This window comes from Triturus cristatus, chromosome 3_1, assembly GCF_964204655.1.
Source record: "Triturus cristatus chromosome 3_1, aTriCri1.1, whole genome shotgun sequence".
NCBI classification, from domain to species: Eukaryota; Metazoa; Chordata; class Amphibia; order Caudata; family Salamandridae; genus Triturus; species Triturus cristatus.
In genome coordinates this window covers 487,529,337-487,551,393 of record NC_140583.1, presented here as the reverse complement: position 1 = coordinate 487,551,393, position 22,057 = coordinate 487,529,337, and the positions used below count along the sequence as shown (strand labels likewise).

Genomic DNA, 22,057 nt, shown 5'->3' with positions numbered 1-22,057 from the left:
TGCACACAGTGGTCACAGCAGGCTGTATTATTTCAAAATGTAACACCAGTGAAGTGAGCAGTCCAGGGGTATGGCACACCACCGCTACACAATTCACTCACTTGAATGAGTCAATAAACTAAGAGAACTGCATGTACTCTGTAGCAAAGAGAAACCTTTTAAGTCATTTTAAAAACATACTTACTGCATATTTGCTATGCCGTGGTTTTAGAACAAGCTGCGCACGGTTCACCCTGCAGCAGAGCCTCTCTTCCTCCTGCAGAGTACATCTTCTTGTCCGCGCTGTGACCTGGGAAATGTCTGTCACATACAGGAGACTGGTCGGGCCAGGAGAGGTAGGGAACACGTTTGTACTCAGCAAGGAGTGTTCGAGTACTTAAATCTTGTATTTTTTTTATTAAATCCCGGATGTTTATTTTCCAGTGTAAAAAACACTTAGGCTGCACTTTTTAACGAATGGATAAACCTTTCCTCTTGAAGCAATATCGTGATCGGATCAAGAGGACAATACTCCGTGGGGCCCACAATTGAAAATGTCTGAAATCAGTTCTTAAGTGTGTTGGATTGCTGAATTTTACTTAGCCACATGTATGGAAATAGAGAATTTTCATATTCTGCAGCGTACATTGAAATGAAGGTTCTGAGATGGACAGTTTGATTGTCTTGAAAATAAGTTGCTGCAAAGTCATTTTGTTGGGAGCTCTGTTATCCTCTTGTGGACTCTGTCAGCACTGACATTGGCGCGGCGAATAAGGGAAAGCCGGATCGCATACATTTTCTTTCGTCTAATTGCTGAACTGTGGATATTGTGTCATCTACAGGTTAGGTTATATAATGTCGTGCCCTAAAGCACTGCGTGAAACAGATTAGAGTAATACCAACAAGCATTGGCAATGCAATAGGACACTTATTTACGCAAGATCTATTGCATTGCAAATAGCCATGCGTGTGGCCGACGAGGCACGAGGGGGGGGTGGCGGCGAGAAGGCATGGGACTGCTGAAGGGGGGCACAGGAAGAAAGTAGTCTGTGCTGTGAAGGGGCCAGTTGCTGTGAAAGGACACAAATGACTGACATGGCCGTGATGGGGAGGGACTAACAAGCTTAAAACCAATCGGAAGGCAGCATTTAGAACCTAAGCCAATGAAGAAGATGGGCTGGAGAGTGGGTGGAGCTTCCACAAAGCTTCCACACTATAGTGTATACTGCATTCCTCGCATAGCGATGGCAGCGCATTCGCGCTGCAACGCTATGCGAGACCTTAAAATACAGTATCTTGTTGGTTTTCTCCAGTCCTTTCCTTTGATTTAGTCAGGCCCACCGTCGCTTTTAGGGGCATGCGGAGGGAAAAAAGGACAAGGACTGATGTCAGAGCAGAAGGTGGCACATCTGGGGAAGCCATGGCACCACCTGTTGATGTGAAAGCGTTATTGCATATTTTCTGGCGCTTGGAGGAAAATAATGAGTTGACAAATTTTCATGTAGCTAGAATATCCATCAAAACTATTGTTACTGAATGTAAGAGGCGTGGCACAGTGGCCAGGGCGCCTGACTCCCGACCATGGGGTTCACGGTTCGATCCCTGGTGCTGGCGGCTGTTTAGTCCAGCACCATGTGACTCTGGGCAATAGCTCGCTTAATCTTCCCGACGGCCCCAGCGCCTTGACACCTTCGGGTAATTGTGCGCTTTACAAATACTGGATTTCAATGTAAATAATGTTTTCTTCTGTCTTTGTTGTTCTATAAACTATATCAAACTGTGTCTTGCAAACATGTGTTGCATCTACACAGACTTCACCAATTAAGAACCTAATTAAAATGATAACATGTTACAAATATCAACCACACTATAGTAAACATCCCAAAATGTGTGTTCTGCATAGTATGGGCTGTTCTGTTCCATAATTAAGAACGTTCTTGCCAGACATAAAAAACTCTGGTCTTTAAGAATAGAGGATTATTATAAAGAAACACAAATGGATGTTGATGAGACAACTCCCACTTTCAGAAGGATGGGTTTGACTCACAATGGTTTAGGCCATTCAAAAAGAGGCTCTTTGAGCTGTGTAGAGCTTCATATTTTAACGGAGAAAGTGACCCTATTTTGACCCATGTCAGATAACTGTTATAATTATCATGTATATATTTTGCTTTTAGGTATTCCCTTTTTTAATTATATATGTTAGTTATTTAGATGTAGGGGTGAAACATAAAATACACGTTTAATGTCATTATTCACTGCCACTTGATAATCGAGTCTGGTTGAATATATTCATATTTTGTTCAAATCAAATTCTCTGTTGGAGTGATGTATTTATATGATGAACAAGATTTCATAGAAGTTGTGAACTTAATTTATTGTTTTTAAACAATTAGCAGTTTCACAGAATGTAAGTAAGTGAAAGGTGTCTAGTCCTTTTCTGCTAATTGTTTGTTCTTAAAGGGTCACCAATAATCAGATAAATTACATAAAGTGTGAAGAGACCGAGAGGATCTTCGTCCGAGAGACTCATGACATAGAACCTTATCACCTACCTTTGCTGAAGCTACTCGTACGCCGATTTAGCCTTCACCTGTAAGCTTATCATCCTGCCTGCCAATGCAGATGAGAATAGCAGACACTGCTATTTTGCTGAATATTAGTACTATTGTTCAGAAGAGTTATGCATGGGTGAACCTCTTTAAAACTCAAATTACGCTCGCTTATGGGTCGAATCTCCATTGCTAAGATGGTGGTACTCCCCCCGCTTCTTATTCGTGTTTACCAATATCTCAATGGTGTTACCGCGCACATTTTTTGCCAGGCTGACCACGTCGCTACTGCGGCTGGCGTGGGCCGGAAAGCAGGCCCACGTGAGCTGGAGGGTCTTGACGCTGCCCTATCATATGGGGGGTCTAGGGGCGCCTGACATGGAACTATATTACAGGATAGCACAGGTAGCACAAGCACATAACTGGGTTCACGGCGACGATACGATCCCATATCTAAAACTCGAGAGACTGTTTGCTGCGCCTCTCCCACTGCCAGCGATTATGAGCGAGCCTGCAGGCCGCAGGACAGGCGTCTTAGATTGCTTGAACACTACTAGGCATGCGTGGAATTGGATACTGCAGCAGACTGCGCGGGCGCTCTTGTACTCCCCGGACATGTGGCTGGAGTGGGCGGTCTGGCTGGCACCATGAGGGGAGCGCGCGGTGGTACAGTCCCTACATGGACTGGGTTTAACCCGGGCGGGCCACTTGTTTAAGGATGGTATCGCCAAAACCTGGGACGATGTGGCGACGACAACGGAGACCAGTACACAGCTGCAGAGGTTTCAATTTCATAGGCTTAGGGGCGTATTGCGACAACATCTAGGAGATGATATGGTTGAGCCTCCTGAGGTCCCGGAATTGTCGTATTTAATCAAACACAAGAGCCCGCGTGCGATGACATCCAAATTATATTCCATTGCCATGTCCCAGAGATCCCAGAAATATACCAAGGCCCGTTTGGCCTGGAAAAGAGATCTAGACAAAGTGATAGACGACGCTATGTGGGCATATTGTTGTGCGGGCACGCGTCGCATATCGCTGCATGGCAAGCACAGACTGATACATTTTAAATTTATTAACCAAACCTATTACACGCCGGACAGGCTGCATAGATATGGCTTGCGCGAGGGATCGGAGTGCGAAAGGTGTGCTCATCCCGTGGCTGATTTAATTCACTTGCATTGGCTCTGTCCTGGTGTGGCTAAATTCTGGGAAGCTGTATTTCGTCAGATTGGAGAGATAGCGGACTTAGAACTAGAAGTGGAACCCGCGGTCGCCTTGCTAGGGCACACGAGGGGGCTCCCAAGGGCGGCACGTCGGCTGGTAGATATGGACATGTTAATAGCCAAGCGTAGAGTGGCTCTGTGTTGGATGCGGGGTCCGCTTCTCACGATAGTACAATGGAAGAGAGACGCGCTATACTGCTGTACGCAGTCGGAGACGTTTAGTGAGCTGCTGCCTCCGAGGAGCAGGCCAAAGAACTTTTGGGGACTGTATGCGGACTATCTCAAGAGCGGGGGAGCGGGTACCAGTCTTGCCGCAGGGGAGGAGGATATGCCTGTACCAGAACAGGAGGTGGGCTAAGGGTGCTACATGATAGATGGCGGTGTTTTTACTATTGGTGAGCAGAGGGGAATATGTACACAGCGCTGCGGACGGCGAACGGGAGGGTAAGCTAGATTGCACATCATGGTTGGTCTTTGCGCGCACCAGTTCAGTGAAACAGATCTATGAGAGGAAAAGACCTGAACAGGCCTTGAGTGTGTGGGGGACCCATTGGGAGCGGCTGACAGGTTATTTCAACGGGTATGGGAGGGGGGCGGGAGGGTGTTGGTAATGGGTTTGGTGAATTACTAAGAAGAAAACTTTTAGCTCCCATATTGGGAACGGATTGTGTGAATAGACATGGTGGGGGGCACTCGCGTAAAGAGTTGTTGAGTTATTGCACATATACGATAGCGATACCCGGCCTCCGTGATGTGGGAAACGCTGGGTACGCACTGACTGTCAGATACACAGTAGCCGGCCCTCAGGGTTGTAGGCGAGTGGCTGTAAACGCACCATGCTTTTCTATTTTTATTTTCACTTTTTTCAATAAAAAAATAATAATAAAAAAAAAAAGAAGATCCAAAGAGGTGGACGTTCCAATAAATACTATTCAAGAAAAAAAAAAAAAAATTTAAAACTCAAATTACGCAATTTTACATTTGGTGCTAAGTTTAGCTTGGTTAGTCTTTCATTCCAGGGTGGTGTTGGATATATTAATATAAGGAAAGCTTTGTGATGGCACCACTTTATTACAATATTATTTTATTCAATCTTCTGATAAATATCGCTGCCACTATTTGGTTGATTATTATAATACATACAATTCGAATTGTATCCACTTGGATAGAATTTTGATTTTTAAATAAATCTTAAAAATATAGCTCTGGTTTCCTAATGCTCTTGAGTGTGCCTTTCCGTAATGGGAGGGGTGGAGTTCCACTACTTATCTCTGTGATATCTTGTAGGATTGATCGCTACCTAAAATGCTTCTCACTAAAGTAGTGCTCAGTATGTTGTGACATGGGTGCGATCCAATTGGCTGCCTGTGTCAGGTTGGCACAACGACAAGGCACTTATTGCCAGGGGAGTCTAGAAAGCCCATTACTGGGCAGTGTTCTGGTAAACCCTGAGCGTATCGCATTTGCTTTTTTCTGATTGAATAGCTCTTCCTCAGGTGGAGGAATATGTGCATGAAAACATTAGACACATAATATGTAAGCCAGACACAGGCTAATAGCCCAATGTCTTAAACCCACATAGAGGAGAAAGTGATAGTTAACATCTAATCTAGAAAAATGACAATTTTCTTCTGACGAAATCAGGACAAGGTCCAAAAAAGAGATTGACCATACCTGAAACGATTGCCAAGAAAAGTTAGTGGACATGGTGGGTCTACTTCGAAAAATAGTGGATTCGCAGAAGAGGCTTGTATAAATACCTCCACTATTGAACCAATCCTTTTTTCCAAATGGCGCAACACACCATTATTTTTTAGGAAAAGCTAACAGAGGAAAGGCATCCCGATTACACTATATCCAAAACGTGACCAGTTAGCGTCATCCTGATACTCAGAATCTTCTTAAGAGAACATTTCATCATGGAATTCCTAAGTTACATTGCAGCATTTACTTTATTGGACAAAGTGTAGGTATCGGTTCAAAAGACATTTTTAAACCAGAGTTTCTGCAAGGACGTTTAAAGGCAGGGGCATGTTTGTCAGCTGCTCACACATGTTCTTCCCAAGACCCAACTCTTTCGACAGAGGGTTGAGAGGCTCTATTATGCTCAGTTAGCTCGAACTTTTCCCGGCCCTCCACTAACTTCCCTCCATCACCTGTCATCTATGGCAGAGCGACCATGTGGCACCTGACATCGCAACTTCTGAGACATCTCGGGCAATCTAAAAATTAGGGGCATTGAGAGAGTGAGGGGCTCCATGTTTCCAACGTAGAAGGCTGGTTGAAATCTCCACCAGCTCTCACAAGTAGAGCAGCGCAGGCAAACTAAACAAAAAAAAACAAGTCCGGTGCAAGCTGCACTTTGTCTAGCTTAATCGTGTGCAAATATGTGCACTCATGCATCTACGTCCATTTGTGCTTCTGAATAGAAATCTTCTTTTTTCAAAGACAAGCCCTTTCTTGCCACATGCAGGCAAATCTAAATTGTGGAACAGAATCGGCTATCCTTTGCAAAACACACAGTTTTGCATGCGCTCAATTTTATGGTTGGCATTAGTAACCTGTTATCACATTAATTAAGTTCTATGTTGGGAATGTCTAATACATAGAATTGCCCGTCCTTTACAGAACAACATGCTAGTGCGCGGCTCAGCTGACTGGTCAGTCAAATGTTTGGACCTTTCGGCTATGGCATCATTGGCATTAATTCACTCTTTTTACTCCCATTTTATTTTCAGGAGGGGGCTGACAATTCAAGTTGAATCACACCTATGCCAACCCCATAGGGTTTGAATGTGCCCTTATATAAAGCTTTCTCCACATGTAGTTCCAAAGAGCGTGGTATACATTTCAGAGAATATGTCCTACCATTTTAAACGTATTGGGCACCAGAACCATCAATGAATCCGATACATTGCTTCTAAAACATACTCTGCAATGTGCTCTGAATGTAAGGTAACATCAATAGCCTGCAGGGAGTGCTAAATTTCATTTGAAGATATGATAGAAATGTTAAGCAGCATCTAGTGAGCCAGTAGTTGTCACAGTTTCTCTAGGAAATATGAGAAAACTGAAGAAGTATGACATATAAAAGTGAAATTGTGGCAACAATGTTGTGGTATCACATAGCATCAAGTCCTGACTAGAACAATGCTTACACCCACAATCAGCCTGGGTGTCTGAAGAGAGAGGAAGGAGGAAGCTTGTGAGAGTGGTATCTCTCAAGCAAACTGCATACGAGTTTGTGGTATCACCTGGAGTGTGCAGTCCTGTGTGCCACTGCTCAATCTTCTACTGTGGAAATAGGGATGGAAGAAAGACTAAAAGAAGCAGTGCGAGCCGGCTCGTACCTACCCCATCGACGCGACACAAGCATGCAATGGCAGCAGTAATGGGAATCACGGAAACGATGTGGGTGTTTGGAAATGGAGACGAGTGGTAAACTCTGAGCACACAATTTAAACCAAGAAAACAATTATAATAATAATTTGGCATTACCTTGGAGGTTGTTAAATTAGAGTTTTACTAATCTCGGTTGTGAGTAGCAAGAAAAGAGGCATTGCTGGTCCCAATTGAGATATTTATGCCTATTATATTGCAAGTAATGATTTCTCATTGTTGAAAAATTCGCGACTGCTTACACTTCCTTTTTTAAGCTCTTTGTAATATATGCTGTTATGTGTGACAAACTCTTGACTGCGCAATAATTAAAGTTAGAATGAAAGCATATTTAGAGCTTGTGTTCTTGCCTTAACATTGTATCTGCCTCCGCACTTACACAAGCAATTTCTGAAGAACTGCCAAGAAAGATCCCTAACCTCTTCTGTGAATGAGACTCCTGACAGAAGTGGAGGACTTTTGTTAAACAAATGTACTAAATATCATTGGGAGCGGAAAACAAATCCTGATTAATATTAGTATCCAAAACATAACCCGTGTGTGTTAGCCATTTCAAAGTAAACCTCAAAACACAAGCTATCATTCAAGTATAGAGACCAGTATTAGTGAGGTCCTCCGGAATTTGCAAAAGCGAAGAAAATAAATGAAATTGCTATTTTTGTGCTGATGATTCTGGCAGTGCTTAAAGCCAATTACTCTTAGATCTTATGACCAAGAACGTTTTCTAATTTGTTTCAACAGTCAACAAAAAAAAAAAGAAAAGAAAAATACATTTTGTTGAAAATGTTTTAATTCTTTATGTTCCTTATTGCAGCCCAACAGAAATTCATTCCTCTAGAAGGAACTTCACAGTTCTCACCCAACCCCCTAAGCATGGGATTGTCCTACTGGAAGCTCAAACTGGATCTCTTGTGATTGTGGAAAGCCTTGAAAGCCCATCTGCTTTGCATTCCCGTACTACATTCATTGTGCTGAAATTATCACTTTTTCAACCTTGTTGAGGAACAGCCTTCCATAGTGTATGCTATTCGAATGTGCTTACTTCATGAATAATAATTTGAAAATTTCTTTTGAGTTATTAAAAAAACATGTAATGTTTATAAATTGTAGTGGAACACGTATTATTACAGCTGAATATTTTTATTATCTCAGGTTAGAAGAAATTCACACCCCACGTAACATTGTACCCCATAAGGAGGAGATCACTAAAAAGGACAAATCTATTTGTGACCTGTTTCAGTGGCATTCTCAGGATAATCTAAAGGCAACATCACAGAATGAGCAGTCATTGGGACAGAATCCAGAAGAGCATGGTATTCTGTCCACTCAAGAAGACCTGTTTAGCCAGAACAGAATTGGTAAGACAGCATTTTTTGTTAAAAAGTTAAGTGATCTTACTTTTCTGTCTCCTGACCTCCACATAGATATTTCACATATCATTGTTTTTTGTTTTACAATAACTAGTATTGAGAATGCTGCTGCTTCCAAGCTTAGATTCAGATAACATTAAAGGATTATTTTAGTGCAAGGAATCTAGCAGAATATCCGGCAGAGCTTCAAGGAATAACTAGAAGGCATCCCATATTATATGTAAGCCACAAGGTTTACTTGGACGCAGTGTTTCATGTTTCTCATAACGAACCTTGTGCGTTCTCCATCGTGAAAAGCACTCATCTTACCATATTATTGCTGCATAATGAAATACTCAATGTGAAAATAAATCATGTCAAAACTGACTTCTTGGTAAAAGTAAATGCATAAAATAATATCTTTGGAGTAGATATTTGGTGGTGAGGACAAATTTAAGAATTGATTATAATACATCTTAAAATTATATATGCCTTTTTAGTTTTTGTGATAAAACGATGATTTATTCTCTCTCTGCAGGTTCCGACAACAGTGCTTTAGCATCCAGAGCACAAGATCAAAGTCTCCTGGCTTCCACCCCTGCAACCAGCTTACACCTACTGCATCTCTCAGGCCAGGGCTCCCTTGTCCAAGAAAGCCTCTCCGAGTAAGAACTAACTGTCCGATCCCCTCAAGGTTTAATTTTTCCATTTATAGGGGCTTGTTTTGCAAGTTGCCCACCAAGTACTAGCCTACATTTATTAGAAATGTCTGTGTCTGTACTTCTGCAAGGATGCCAAACCTTAGTTAGCCTATATGAATGCTTGTAACCTTCTATTCCTGTTATTTAAATGAAGTACAGTACTGTGAACGGGGCACATTTTAAGGGCATAGAACCAGCATCCTAATTTATGCTTGTCTTTCTGCATCCATCATATCTTGACAAGCTGAGAATTGTTTTGCAGTAAGAAACCACATTTTGTGACTGGAAATTGATAAATGATGTTGCAATGTTCATCCACTGACTTGTGCACTAGTATTGATAATGTATAGATTTGTCATGCAAAATCTGGGAAGGCTTTTGTAGAAAAGTCTCTTAAACTTCATTACACCCACATTTGCTTTATGTGGCCTGTGTCCATTGTTAACACAAGCGTTTAAGAGTTGTATTCACACAAAAATAAGATTTTTTTTAATGTCTGTTAATACAAATAGACATTTCTGTAATTAAAATTCCTTGTACTTGTGCTTAGTTTGCATTACTTTCCAGGCAGTCATTTTGGTATATTGGCGCTTGGCAATTTATTTCAGAATGACGGCCTAGTCATGTTACGTCTAGTTATAATACATGGAATTCTGTAATCCCTGTATAAACTGCAGTCTCTAATTTCTTTATGATCAGCGTCTTGCAACACACCCAGTGGCTGATTATAAAGAAAATATGTCAGAACTCTACTATTATAAGTTATTACGGTCGAGTTCTGACGTCACAATGCCTGCTGCCGGAGCCAGCAGCCAAGAGGAAAGACAGGTCTGATCACATAGCATGATTGAAGCAGCTATTTAAAGCAACGAAAAGGGAAATTGCTTTTCGGTCTTCTGCTCTATTTTAATAGCTGACAATGACCAGCAGAGAGACTATGTTTATTTTTTGCACTCTTTAAATATAGAAAATTAGAGTATTTTTGCATGTTTCTACACATTCTCTTCCAGGGGATCCTCATCAATAGTCACAAGCACTGAATATTCCTGCCAATGCGCAGGGACCCCGGAAAAATACATATATGAAAACACGTATATATACAGCTATATATATTTATATATACATATATTATTTTTTCACACATCAATGCAGCCCCTATAAAGAAGGCTAATCAATGTAACTATAAATAACTGCTTTTGAATTCACATACTATAGTATATAGACCACTGGAGGGCAAGCATTACTTGAACTCTTTTTAATGAGTAGACTCAAAATATTCTGCAAAAGAGCAAGCATTGTTAGCCTAGAGGCTGCGTTGAAATCCAATAGCATAGAAAATGAAAGCAATGGTAACACAAAAACTGGCACCATGCCTTTAACCCCTTCAGCGCTGGGCGAATTCCGCCGCGGTGCTGAAGGGTTCGAGCGCGGGCGGGCTCATGACGGAACGGTTCCGTCATGAGCACAGCTCAACCGTGGCTCATGACGGAACCGTTCCGTCATGAGCATGGAAGGGGTTAAGGCAGCCATGACCTTTAGCTTTCCATCATGTCTCAGGGGTGACAGTTAGGTTAATTGTTCTTTCCGGCTCCTTCAGTCAGGACCCTAAAATTCACAGCTCTGACTTTTGGTCAATTCTCTTAATTTTTTTTGTGGTTTTCTATCTTTCACTCAACGTCTTTTAGGTATTAGAGTGAAGTACAACAATTTTTTTGACAAAGTAATTTATTTACTGTCTATAATGCCATCTCTTTTTTGACCATTGCCCCTCCTGTGGCAAGAAGGAGGCTAGGTTTGACACACATTCTGTATGTGTTCTCTGCTTTCTTGATTCTCTCCCCCCCCCCCCCCCCCTATATACCTGTGAGGATTGCAAGAAGCTGTCCAGGAGAACTCTCAATCAGAGAGAAAGGATCCGTCTCTATGGACTTTCTGAGAGAGGAAGGTCTCCTGTGAGGCTGGAAAAAAAAGAGGGCCAGATCAACTTCAAGAAGAAAAATTCCGATCTGTTCACCATCGGGATCGGCATCGAATTTACCAGCGGCGAAGAAACAGATGTCGTCATCCAAGCCATTGTTGGCGCCGGTGCACCAATCGACACCACGATCGAAGACGACAGATTTGACGTTGAGTCATCAGGTAATGAACCCTCTTATGGCGTCATCCCGGCGGCGCTCAACGTTGAGGAGTAGGTCTCCATCAGTGTTGGCTCAACGTTCGGCTTCATATAGACGATCAACATTGAGACATGAGATTCCGTCGATGTCCTCACATAGACGTTCGACATTGAGGCATAAGACTCCGCAGAGACGATCGACGTCGAGACACAAGACACAGTCGACGTCACAGAGGCAGTCATCATCGAAACACAAGACTCCGTCTGCACTACCTCACAGATGCTCGACGTCGAGTCAGGGGACTCTGTCTACGTCAACTCAAGGACGGTCGACGTCGAGACGAAGAACTCCGTCGTCGTCAACCGGCGGTGATCAACGTCGAGGCACAGTTCTCCCAGAGATTGGTCAACGTCTAGGACAAATTATTCGACGCCGAGACAGTGGGCTTTGTCCTCTTCACATCCAGTGAGCATTTCTCTGTCACCATCACCGACGTCGGGAGGCAAAATCACCAACACTGGCTCAGGACACAGGACCCCACATTTGACGTCGAGACACTCTCGCAAGTCGGCGTCGACCCGTCACACGGGTTCAAAGCACACTTCATCATCGTCCTCAAGGCCACCGGAGGTGATTATCTCGACATCGAGCAGTCCGGCGTCTTCATCTGTGTGTCCCCGTTCACGCTCTGAGGCTCCTGCACGAGAAGAGACACATAAATCTCCATCTGTGCACCTTTCTCCTAGGTGGATGTTACCCCTGCATCACTGGTAGAAGTCTGGAACGACACAAGCACGAGGTACTCAGGATTACTCCAGCCCTCTACATAGATCTCCACTTGCCCGGCTGTTACAAGCTGTAGATCTCTCTCCTACTACTCAAGCGAGGGGTTGAGATCATACATGTACTACTGCATCTTCCTCAAGAAGGAGATCTACGTCTCGAGGTCATAGAAGAAGGCTCAGGTCACCAACACATTCGCCCTCTTCTACACAATCTTCAAAGAGGGACTACTCTCCTACTCTTACAGACAGTCCACCGTCGAGGGTCTCTTCGGTGGATGATGTCCGTACTTTTCAGGATGTTCTGGCCAGAGGGGCAACGAAGTTAAACGTTGCTATGCCTACCCAGCAGAGTTCATCCTCAGTGATTTTTGAGACTTTACATCAAAGATCAACAGCCAGACCATTGCTACCCTTGGTACCGGGTCTCCGCCAAGCGGTTATGAAAACGTTTCTTACACCGGCGACTGCACCAGCGAGGATCTTGAAAAAGTACAGGTCTCCGGAAGAATATCCATGGTTTCTTAGATCCGATCCACCTCCTGACTCTGTAATAATTGCGGCTGCAAAGAAGACACACGCTGTAGCATCATCATCAACAGTTCCTCCCGATAAGGAAAACGGAGCGCAGGATTTGTGGGGGAGGAAGGTCTGCAGCACGTCCACCTCCATGTTGAAGGTTTCCAGTGCCTCGGCGCTGTTAGGGCGTTATGATAGGTCCCTGTAGGACTCTCTTCAAAGGTTAACAGAAAAGCTACCCAAAGAAGACTGCAGAGACTTTGAGGAGGTATTGCAGGAAGGAAGCTTGGTGGCAAATCAAGCCATCAGCGCCGCAGCTGATGGAGCGACACTGTCTGCGCACACCTATGCGCACGGAATTTGTGCCAGATGATCATCCTGGCTCTGACTAACTGCGCTAAAACCTGAAGCTCAGTCACGGATCCTCGACCTCCCCTTCTCAGATCCTATTTGTTTGGCACTCACACAGATGAGGAGACGTCGAGAATAAAGACGGAGCTAGATACCCTAAAGGCAGTAGGGCTTGAGAAGGAGAAGGAGTTCAGGCGACGATACAGGCCATACGATCGGCGGCCCTTCCATCAGTGGGTTCAAACCCCTCAGTGGCAGAGGTGTCAACATCAGCAGAGCCAATCAAGATCACACTATCAGGGACTTCGCGCCCCCGGAGAGAGAGGAGCCACTCGTCAATCTGCGGCCACAGCAAAATCACCTTGGAAGCAATGAATGCTCACTTCCCCCATCGCCGTTTCCCACTCCAGTGGGGGGGGGAAGTATATCCAACCATCTGGAAGAGTGGCATGATATCACAAGAGACCAATGGGTATTAAGTACGCTGCAGAATGGGTACTCTACGTTTCCGGCATCGACCTTCCTCCATCCCTCCAGTAAAAGCTACGTGTCATCAGATGCGGATACTGCAGCACAAAGTATCCACCCTCCTGCGAATATCAGCCATCAAGGAAGTTCCTTTTTCACTGCGAGGTCGAGGGGTATGCTCAAGGTACTTCCTTGTGAAGAAGAAAGGTTGGAAATCGGAGTACAGACCTATCCTGGATCTTCGTGCACTCAACAAATCCATCCAGACAGAGATGTTTTGCATGTTGGCTCTCCATCAGATATATCCCCATCTCCAACAAGGGGATTGGATGTGCTCACTGGATCTGCAGGATGTATACTTTCACGTCCGAGTCAGTCCACATCACAAAGTTCCTATGTTTTCTGGTGGGATCGACCCATAATCAGTTCAAGGTACTGCCCTTCGGGTTGAAGTCGGCTCCTCGAGTGTTTACAAAGTGCATGGCAGTAGAAGCAGCTGCTCTACGGCGCAAAGGTATCTTTATTTACCCGTATCTCGACGACTGGCTTCTGAAAGGTCCTTCTCCTCAGATTGTGAGGACCCACTATCAGCTATGTCTAGCCCTTTGCCAAAGATTGGGTCTCCACGTCAACTTTGAGATATCGACACAGCACCCCACGCAGAAAATCCACTATCAGGGTTCAACAATCTAATACTCCGCAGTAGGAAAAGTTTTTCCTTCGAATGAGAGACTGTCATCTATCACTCTGAAAGGCTAACAGATTCTGCGAAACCGCTCTCCCTTCAGTCCGTCAGGTTGCCTCTCTCCTTGGGTTGATGGCATCCTGCATTTTTCTTGTGCCCAACGCCAGGTTAAGGATGTGTCCTTTATGGCAGGATCTGGAGGACAAGTGGGAACCACGAAAGGCTCGATGGGAAGACAGGATACATCTGTCAAAAGCAGCTAGAGCATCAATTCCTTGGTGGATTGAATTGAAAGGGCATTTATAAAGCACATGGATACCCTAGAGCGTCCCAGCGCTATCACAAATCCTAGACCAGATAGCATGATTCAAGGAAATAGACGAGTCTTTAAATATCTACAGAACAGAAGATAGTTGGATTCAGACCGAATCATCAGTGGAAGATTGTTCCAGAGTTTCGCCGTGTTGTACCCGAAGCGACGTCCTCCACTGCGCATCCTCTTTATAGTTGGGACTTTGACAAGATGCATATTTTCTGATCTAAGTGGTCTAGAAAGACAATAGAGCAGGATAAAAGATCTAACAGCAGGAGTGCCCTTATTGGAGAGGGCCTTATGAGCAATGCACAATGCTTTAAAATGGATCCTTTGCAAGACCGGCAGCCAGTGCAGTTTTGCAAGGGAAGGTCTAGCGGACGAACGTCTAACAGAGTTGGTAAGTAGACCTGCTGCGCAATTCTGAATAACCTGGAGTATGTTGATGGCTACCAAAGGAGCGCCCAGATAAAGGACATTAGCATAGTCCATGCGGGACAGAACGAGTGCCTGGACCACTGTTCTCCTAACAATGGGAGGAAGACGATGGAGAATCTTCCCAAGCATTCTGAGCAATCCGTAGCAGCCTGCGGCCACCTTGCTTGCTTGTTTTTTAAAATTTAAATCATGGTCAATCCAGACTCCCAGGCTTTTAATTTCAGCCTTTGGGGTTGGGCAAGGGCCGAGACATTTGGGCCAGGAAGAAGCAATAGTACACAAGGGACCATTTCCCAAGTACAAAAGTTCAGTTTTGTCTCCGTTAAGCTTCAGATAAGAGTCATCCATCCACCTCGACACTTCTTGCAGACACAGCGCTAGATTAGGAGCAGACTTATCTTCTTGACTAAAAGAGACTATTAGCTGTGTGTCGTCTGCATATGTGACAATCTGGATGCCATGAGGGGTAACCAATTCCGCCAAGGGGCTCATATACACATTAAAAAGCGTGGGGCTCAGGGACGAGCCCTGAGGCACCCCACACTTGAGCGTTAAAGGTTCGGATGAAACGTGTTCATCGAACACCACAAATGACCGATCCTGAAGAAAGGACTGCAACCACTTTAAAGCCATGCCAGAGATTCTGACGCCCTTGAGCCTCTGAATCAGAAGCTGATGATTCACGGTATCGAAGGCTGCGCTAAGGTCAAGTAGAATCAGTGCCGCGCAGCCCCCGTTGTCCGTGATTTTTCTTAAACTTTCCACCACAACTAACAGAGCGTTTTCCGTACTCTGTTGAGCTCTAAACCCAGTCTGAGTAGAATGTAAACAATTATGATCTTCTAAAAAGGTTGAGATTGTGGTGTTTACAGATTTCTCTGCCAGTTTCCCCATAACAGGCAGTAATGAAATCGGGCGATAATTTGATAGAATGTCGGGGTCTAGATTGGGTTTCTTCAATAAGGCTCTCACCATCGCCTGCTTCCACAGGAGAGGCACAGATCCTGCTTCGAAGGACGCGTTAATTACCTTAAGAATTGTTGGTGCAACTATTTCAAAGGCTTGTCTTAGGATAGCGGGTGGGGCAACATCTGAGGGAGCTTTCAGATCAGCTCCATTCTAGTTCAGACAGACAATATGACCACCATGTATTATCTGAACAAACAGGGAGGGACTCAATCGCGGTCTCTCTCTCTGGAAGCCCAAGCTCTCTGGCATTAGCTCCTGGCAAGGGATCTGACAATAAAAGCAATACACCTTCCAGGGGAACAGAACTCTCAAGCAGACGCTCTCAGTCGTCACTTCGAGGACCAGCAGGACTGGGTTGTAAACGACAAAATCGTCCAAGAAATCTTCTGAGAATGGGGTTGACCAAGCATCAACCTTTTCGCGGACAAAACAAACACAAAATGCTGCGACTTCGCTTGAAGGTTCTATCGACCAGGGTCGAGAGGGAATGCCCTTTTGATCAACTGGTCAGGAAGCTTTGTGTACGCTTCAGCGATCCGTCCTTCATGTGTTGTTTGCTTTGTTTGCCCTAAGTGCGCCGGGTATGCTCAGACGTGGGTCCCCGGCTCACTATTCCACTGGATTCAAGCTATCCTGGCTGATGAGGTGTGAAACCCGGAAATCGGTCCTTAGATGCTTGTTTCCGGTCCAGGGAGGACCTGGCTTGACAGGGCTTGACTGTTCCCATAAGGCACAGGGTCAAGACTGATTTGCATATGGCCAGGTCTAAACTGGGGTGGCATGTTGAGAAAAGAATGATGGATTTAACCCAGATCTCTTGACTGGGGGTGAATGTTCTGATTATTTTTGCATTCCGTCCATCAATTGTGTGTATTTTGCATCTGTAATATGGCACGGGCGCAGAGTCAAAGGAATTCCTTCATCTGCATAGGACATTACCCTGTGCAAATGAGGGAACACCCTCTGTTGATAGCGCTGGCACTTTAAGTGCACCAGCGCTATTGGTATTATAGAAGGAGATGCACAAACATCTGCGTCCTCTTCTATAATACCATAGTGCCCCGGGGGCGCGCAAAGCGGGCGCAAATGCCAGTTGCGCTCCCGGGGCACCATCTGTAATAAGGCCCCAGGAAGGTTTTGGGCTCCGTTGGAGGACATGACGGTGAAGGTAGAACAAAAGAAGAAAGCAGATAAGCCTTCAAGCCCTTGTACGATCTGCTTAAACAGAAATCACTCCATGTAAAGTCTTTTCAATGGGTGGTCTAAAGAGAAAAGGCCCAAAAAAGGTGAAAGGAGACATCGACATCATCAAACTCGCTGACACTTGCTATCTGCATCGAAGATCACAGTGCTTTTGAAGTCTTTGGCCCTGACTCATCGTCTGTTCACAAATACCATCAGAGATTATTGTAGTCTTTAACACCAAGGCAGTCCTATCAGGTGGGGACTTGTTCACCTTCACCGTCGAAGTGAAGCTGCCTGCCGTCACACCCTCATAATCCAAGCACTCTATGAGCATAACTGTCTCCTTCACCATAAATACAGTCTATCTACTAAATGTCACCACAGCCCACCACGGTGTTGGGTGTGCTGCCACACCATGCCTTGCTATTGCAAAGATCATTGTCTAAGTTCTCAACTTTATCATTGTCTCTAAATAGGGAGGAGACTGAGTCTAAACCTTTGCCATTGGACCCTCCACGCTTCACCTTAACAGCTGAGGACCCTTTTCAGATCATTAAATCTACCTCCACTACCAAGGAAGGTCTCATGTCTGGCATCCATGTTACCCAGATGCTGGTGACACCTAGGGAACCGTCACCTGCATGATAACCAATCATGAGCCAACATCTCCTCAAGGGAGGAAGGACTCTCCACAACCCCCAACAGGTGCAAAGGTTTTAGTTCTCTGTCGGTGTCTCCATCATGGTTGCATCTGATCGTAGTGACTCTAATTCATCTTACACTCCCAACATCAACAGTAGACCGCAGTACCACCTTCCATGACTCTCTCGTCAGTGGTGCTGCTAAATTGAATGTCCCAGAAGATCTGCAAGCTGCAGTATCAATCATAATGGAGACTTTATAAATGATGGCTTTTCGTGCCTTTGGTTCCAAGCCTTCTTGAGACTGCAGAAGAGAAGTGCCTCACTCTTCTGCTACAGTAAAGGTGTCAACTCTTCAGCTTCTCAAAAAATATAAACCACCACAACAGGACCTGAAGATCTTAAAATCAGATGGTGACCCACTCTTGCCCCAGAGACCAGAGCACCACTGCACAGGGCAAGAAAGTGCATAGATGCTATAGGAAGGAAAGATATGTGCTGCATAGTAATTGGTGGGAAAACAGAGATTATGATCATAGACAATAACCATGACTGCTGGACTCTGGAGTGCTGGACAGACTATTTTGGAAATGCAGAATAGGGACATCTGGGAGGAGGTTAAGTCATTTATAGTTGACCTCCTACGTCACAGGCAACAAGACTTTGAAGAAATGATTACAGAAGGCTCCTTGGTAGTCAGCCAAGTAAGTCATCCGTGACCATGGACTTGCTGAGCTTACAGCAGCAGAATATTTACATGTAGTCTCTCTTTGAATGTTATCATGCCCTTGACTGAAGAAACTCAAATCAGACACTCAATTATAGATGTTAAACATCCTCTGCTCAGTGTCGCCTTTATTTTGTCAACATACTGAGGATGGAAATAGTTAAAATGAAAAATGAGTGAGACCATAAAGGGGGTAGGGCTGAACCTCAGCGCTATTTGAAGGAGTGACAATATTTTTGTCTTAGGGTTCAGGATCCTTTCTGCCCTTAACATCAATAACACCAGCAGAAAGGCGAGAGATGGAAAGCCAAAGGAAGCCAACCAAGGCCAAGTGAACTCTGACACAGCCTTCTAATTCATGAGAACGGCATTCCTCTGGAAACTAGCAAAGATTCTCTTTAAAGCCTCCCCCCCCCCCCCCGAAACTCCACCCCCCCCCCCCTCTTCGGTTTGCCACTCTACTTGGGGATGGGAGTAAAAGTAGAAGGGAAGGGAGAGAGGGCTGATATTTCATAATCCTGAAGAATGGGAGAAAATAACAATGGGCAAGTAGCTGTGTTTTATATTGGGAGTCATGGATACTCACTACTTTGCTATTCCTCTGACAGCATCAAAATAAATGTCGGTGCGATTGTAACTCATGCAATTGAACTGGCTCCATCTTCACAGAAGGGGCAAGGAATTTATTCCAGATGCTCCCTAACACAAAAGAAAGACTTGAAATCAGAATTCAGACCAATGCGTTTTCTGCGCTTCATCAATAAATGGACAAGGGTAGAGAAACTTTGAATGTTCACTCTCCATCAGATCTGTCCTCTTAAAAAGCAGAGACTAGATGTGGGTAATAAACTGACAAGATGCTTATTTCAGCATCCCAATAACAAAGCATTACAGTAAGTTTCTGAGATTTGTCGACGTACATTCCCATTTCCTTTCTTATTGAAATCTGCCTCACGCACCTTCCCCAAATGTATGGCTATAGTGACGCCCCACTACGACCCCAAGGGACATTAGTATACCCTCGGTAAGGGGTAATCAAAGATCACAGTTTGTGAAAGCAGGACTCCAAAAGGACAGCACTCTTGCTCCACAGGTTAGAACGTAAAGTCAGTAAGCAACACCTGCTCAAGCTCTGTCCTATCAGTGGGCAACAATAAAAACAGTTCTCTGAAAATGTCATATGTTCAATATTCAAATGCTTTAACATTATAACTGTGCCATGACACAGTGTTCATAAAATATACAATACTAAATGCACACACAATTTGGTAAATACACACTCACTAAAGGACAAATTAACTAAATTGAGAGGATATATTGGCCCAACCCTCATAAGCGTGTGTAACATTACTCCATGATAAATTTTGTACCATCTTTCCAGGAAAACCTCAATCTTATTCGCAATAATTTCTGCTCTTAGTGTTAGTAAATCCAAGCCATTTCTGCTGTGTAACCATGCATGGTATTTGACTCAAATTGAGTGATAATGAGAAAAAAGTCCAGTCTCTTATTTATTACCTATGGACATATTTGGCAGGTATTTGCCACATCCAAACAATCTGTCAGCAAGTGGATTATGGCCTGCATATCCATATGATTCTAAATAAGCTGTTAAGAGTCTACCAGGAAATGCAAGGTCCTATTCCACTAGGGGAAAGGCACGCACCACAGCTTGGCTTACAAATGTCCCATTCATAGACATGTGTAAAGCAGCCATTTGGAAGTCCACTACTTAGCATTTTTCAATTGATGCTGCAATGCAGTGTTTAGAACTTTTTTTGGGGGGGGATGGAGGGGGGGGGTTTGGAGTTTGACAATCTTCATTTCCGAGAAATCTTTCCTTTAATAGGCTCTCGAAAGGTGCTGTACATCATTCTCATGTGGAAATGTGTACATTATCTGTGAAAAAATGTACAAATATATTGATATCAAGTGTTCCAGGCTCCACACACACAATGGGTAAATATTTATTATGACTTATGACTTCACTGAAGATTCCTATGATACAGAAACCGGTCTACAAGTAGGTAACCACTTCTTTTATAAACCTTTAGCTCCAGAGGATAATTTGTACTCTGCATTCCTGGTCTCTGAATTCCAGTTACTTAACTAGCAGGTTATTATAAGAGACTGGAATAGAGTGCTGATTTCTGATCCTTTTTCTCGAATTTGTTTGTGTTCCGATACCTCACTAAGTAATAATTTCAGTTGACCCCTTTGTGACAAAAACTATTTACGAGCAAGACTTAAGTTCTCTTGACTGTGATTTGATTAGCTTTTGACTCTGTAGGTTTCTAATGCCTTGTTTGTCTTTTTCCAAAGAGGTACTTTTATTCATTTTATTAATCCCACCCACTTCAGACTTTGTGGAACAAGATTCTTATGCTTCATTTGGGTTTATCTAGGATTGGTCTGCATCTGGTTTCCCCCTTAGATGTTTCAAGATAGCACAATATGCAGAAGATTAAATGTGCCAGAGATCCAATTTTTTTTTGGATTTCAAGTCCTAAGCCAGAAGTGTAATGCCGCTTTATTGTTTTTTAGATGCTGTTCTTTCTCCTACCTCTCTGATCGTATATACTTCTTTTATCAGATTCATTTTTAAGTTCAACATTTTTTCAGAATTATAATTCTTAACAACCCTCTCCAGTTTATCGCTGTAGCTGTAAATCTCCTATCCAGATGTTTTTGTAGTCTAGAACTTTACTATCCATTTTTACTATCCATTTCCTGTGTGGCAGATAGAGGGTAGGTAGATATGCACAATGGATACAAAATATTTGTTTCAGATTCTCGATACTTATTCCACCAGCAGTGGTATTTTTTTTAACTTTCTTGAGCAACACATGTTTTGCGCTGAAAGAAAAGGTAGTTGAGGCAGTTTCAAACCGTCAAAAGATCGAAGAGGCTGGTTTATGCTTTTCCCCTGCTGAGGAAGAAAAAAAGTTCACTCCTGGGCTTGAAAATGGCAGCTAAATATGTCAAAAGGGAAATATTAGGGATGTAGGCCCTTTCCTAATTGTAACAAAAGCTGCCAGTACCGAGTACTTCCAGTGCACCTGACATCAGCACCTAGAGTATTCTCAAAATGCATGGCAGTGTTAGAGGTTCATCTCTGTTGACAGGACATTTTTGTCTATCCATATCTCGATGATTGGCTTCTCAAGTTGAATACAGAAGCCAAGATTCTTCAGGACTGGTAAATCACAATGTTCATAGTGTATAAATGGTTTTTACATCAAAATAGTAACATAGTTTGTCTCCAAGCAGACGTCATTGTGCAGGAAGTCTAAACTCGTTTAAAAGCAAGAGTGTTTCCTTCAAGGAAGAAACCATTGACTGTACAGACAAAAGACTTGTCTGTAGCGGTCATATTTATATTCAGTCACATGAGATATCTACCAGAAAGCCTAGAAGCCAAGTGGTCTCAGAGAAAAGCAAGTTTGGGCAAAAATATGCTCCTCTTCAATTATTCAATTCAGTTCCTTTAGTAGTGGTGGAAAACAAACGTTGTTGAAGGGCGTTCTAACAAATATTGCTATTGAGGGATGGGAAACTAACTGTAAACTTCCAACCAATGGTAAATGGTCTCTTAAAGATATATTATTCCACATCTGCATGTTGGAACTCAGGGTGGATCACATTGACCTGAA

At 43.7% G+C, this 22,057-nt stretch overlaps 1 protein-coding gene across 10 annotated transcripts in view; it reads left to right on the top strand.

The window, feature by feature from the left end:
- The window catches only part of TP53BP1 (tumor protein p53 binding protein 1), a 956,094-nt gene that overhangs the window by 203,471 nt on the left and 730,566 nt on the right, over positions 1-22,057 (top strand). For all 10 annotated transcript variants that reach the window (XM_085644315.1, XM_085644316.1, XM_085644314.1 and 7 more), the window contains 2 exons: positions 8,312-8,517; positions 9,047-9,173. In XM_085644315.1, the coding sequence (XP_085500441.1) occupies positions 8,312-8,517; positions 9,047-9,173 (333 nt within the window). The remainder of the gene's footprint in view (positions 1-8,311; positions 8,518-9,046; positions 9,174-22,057) is intronic.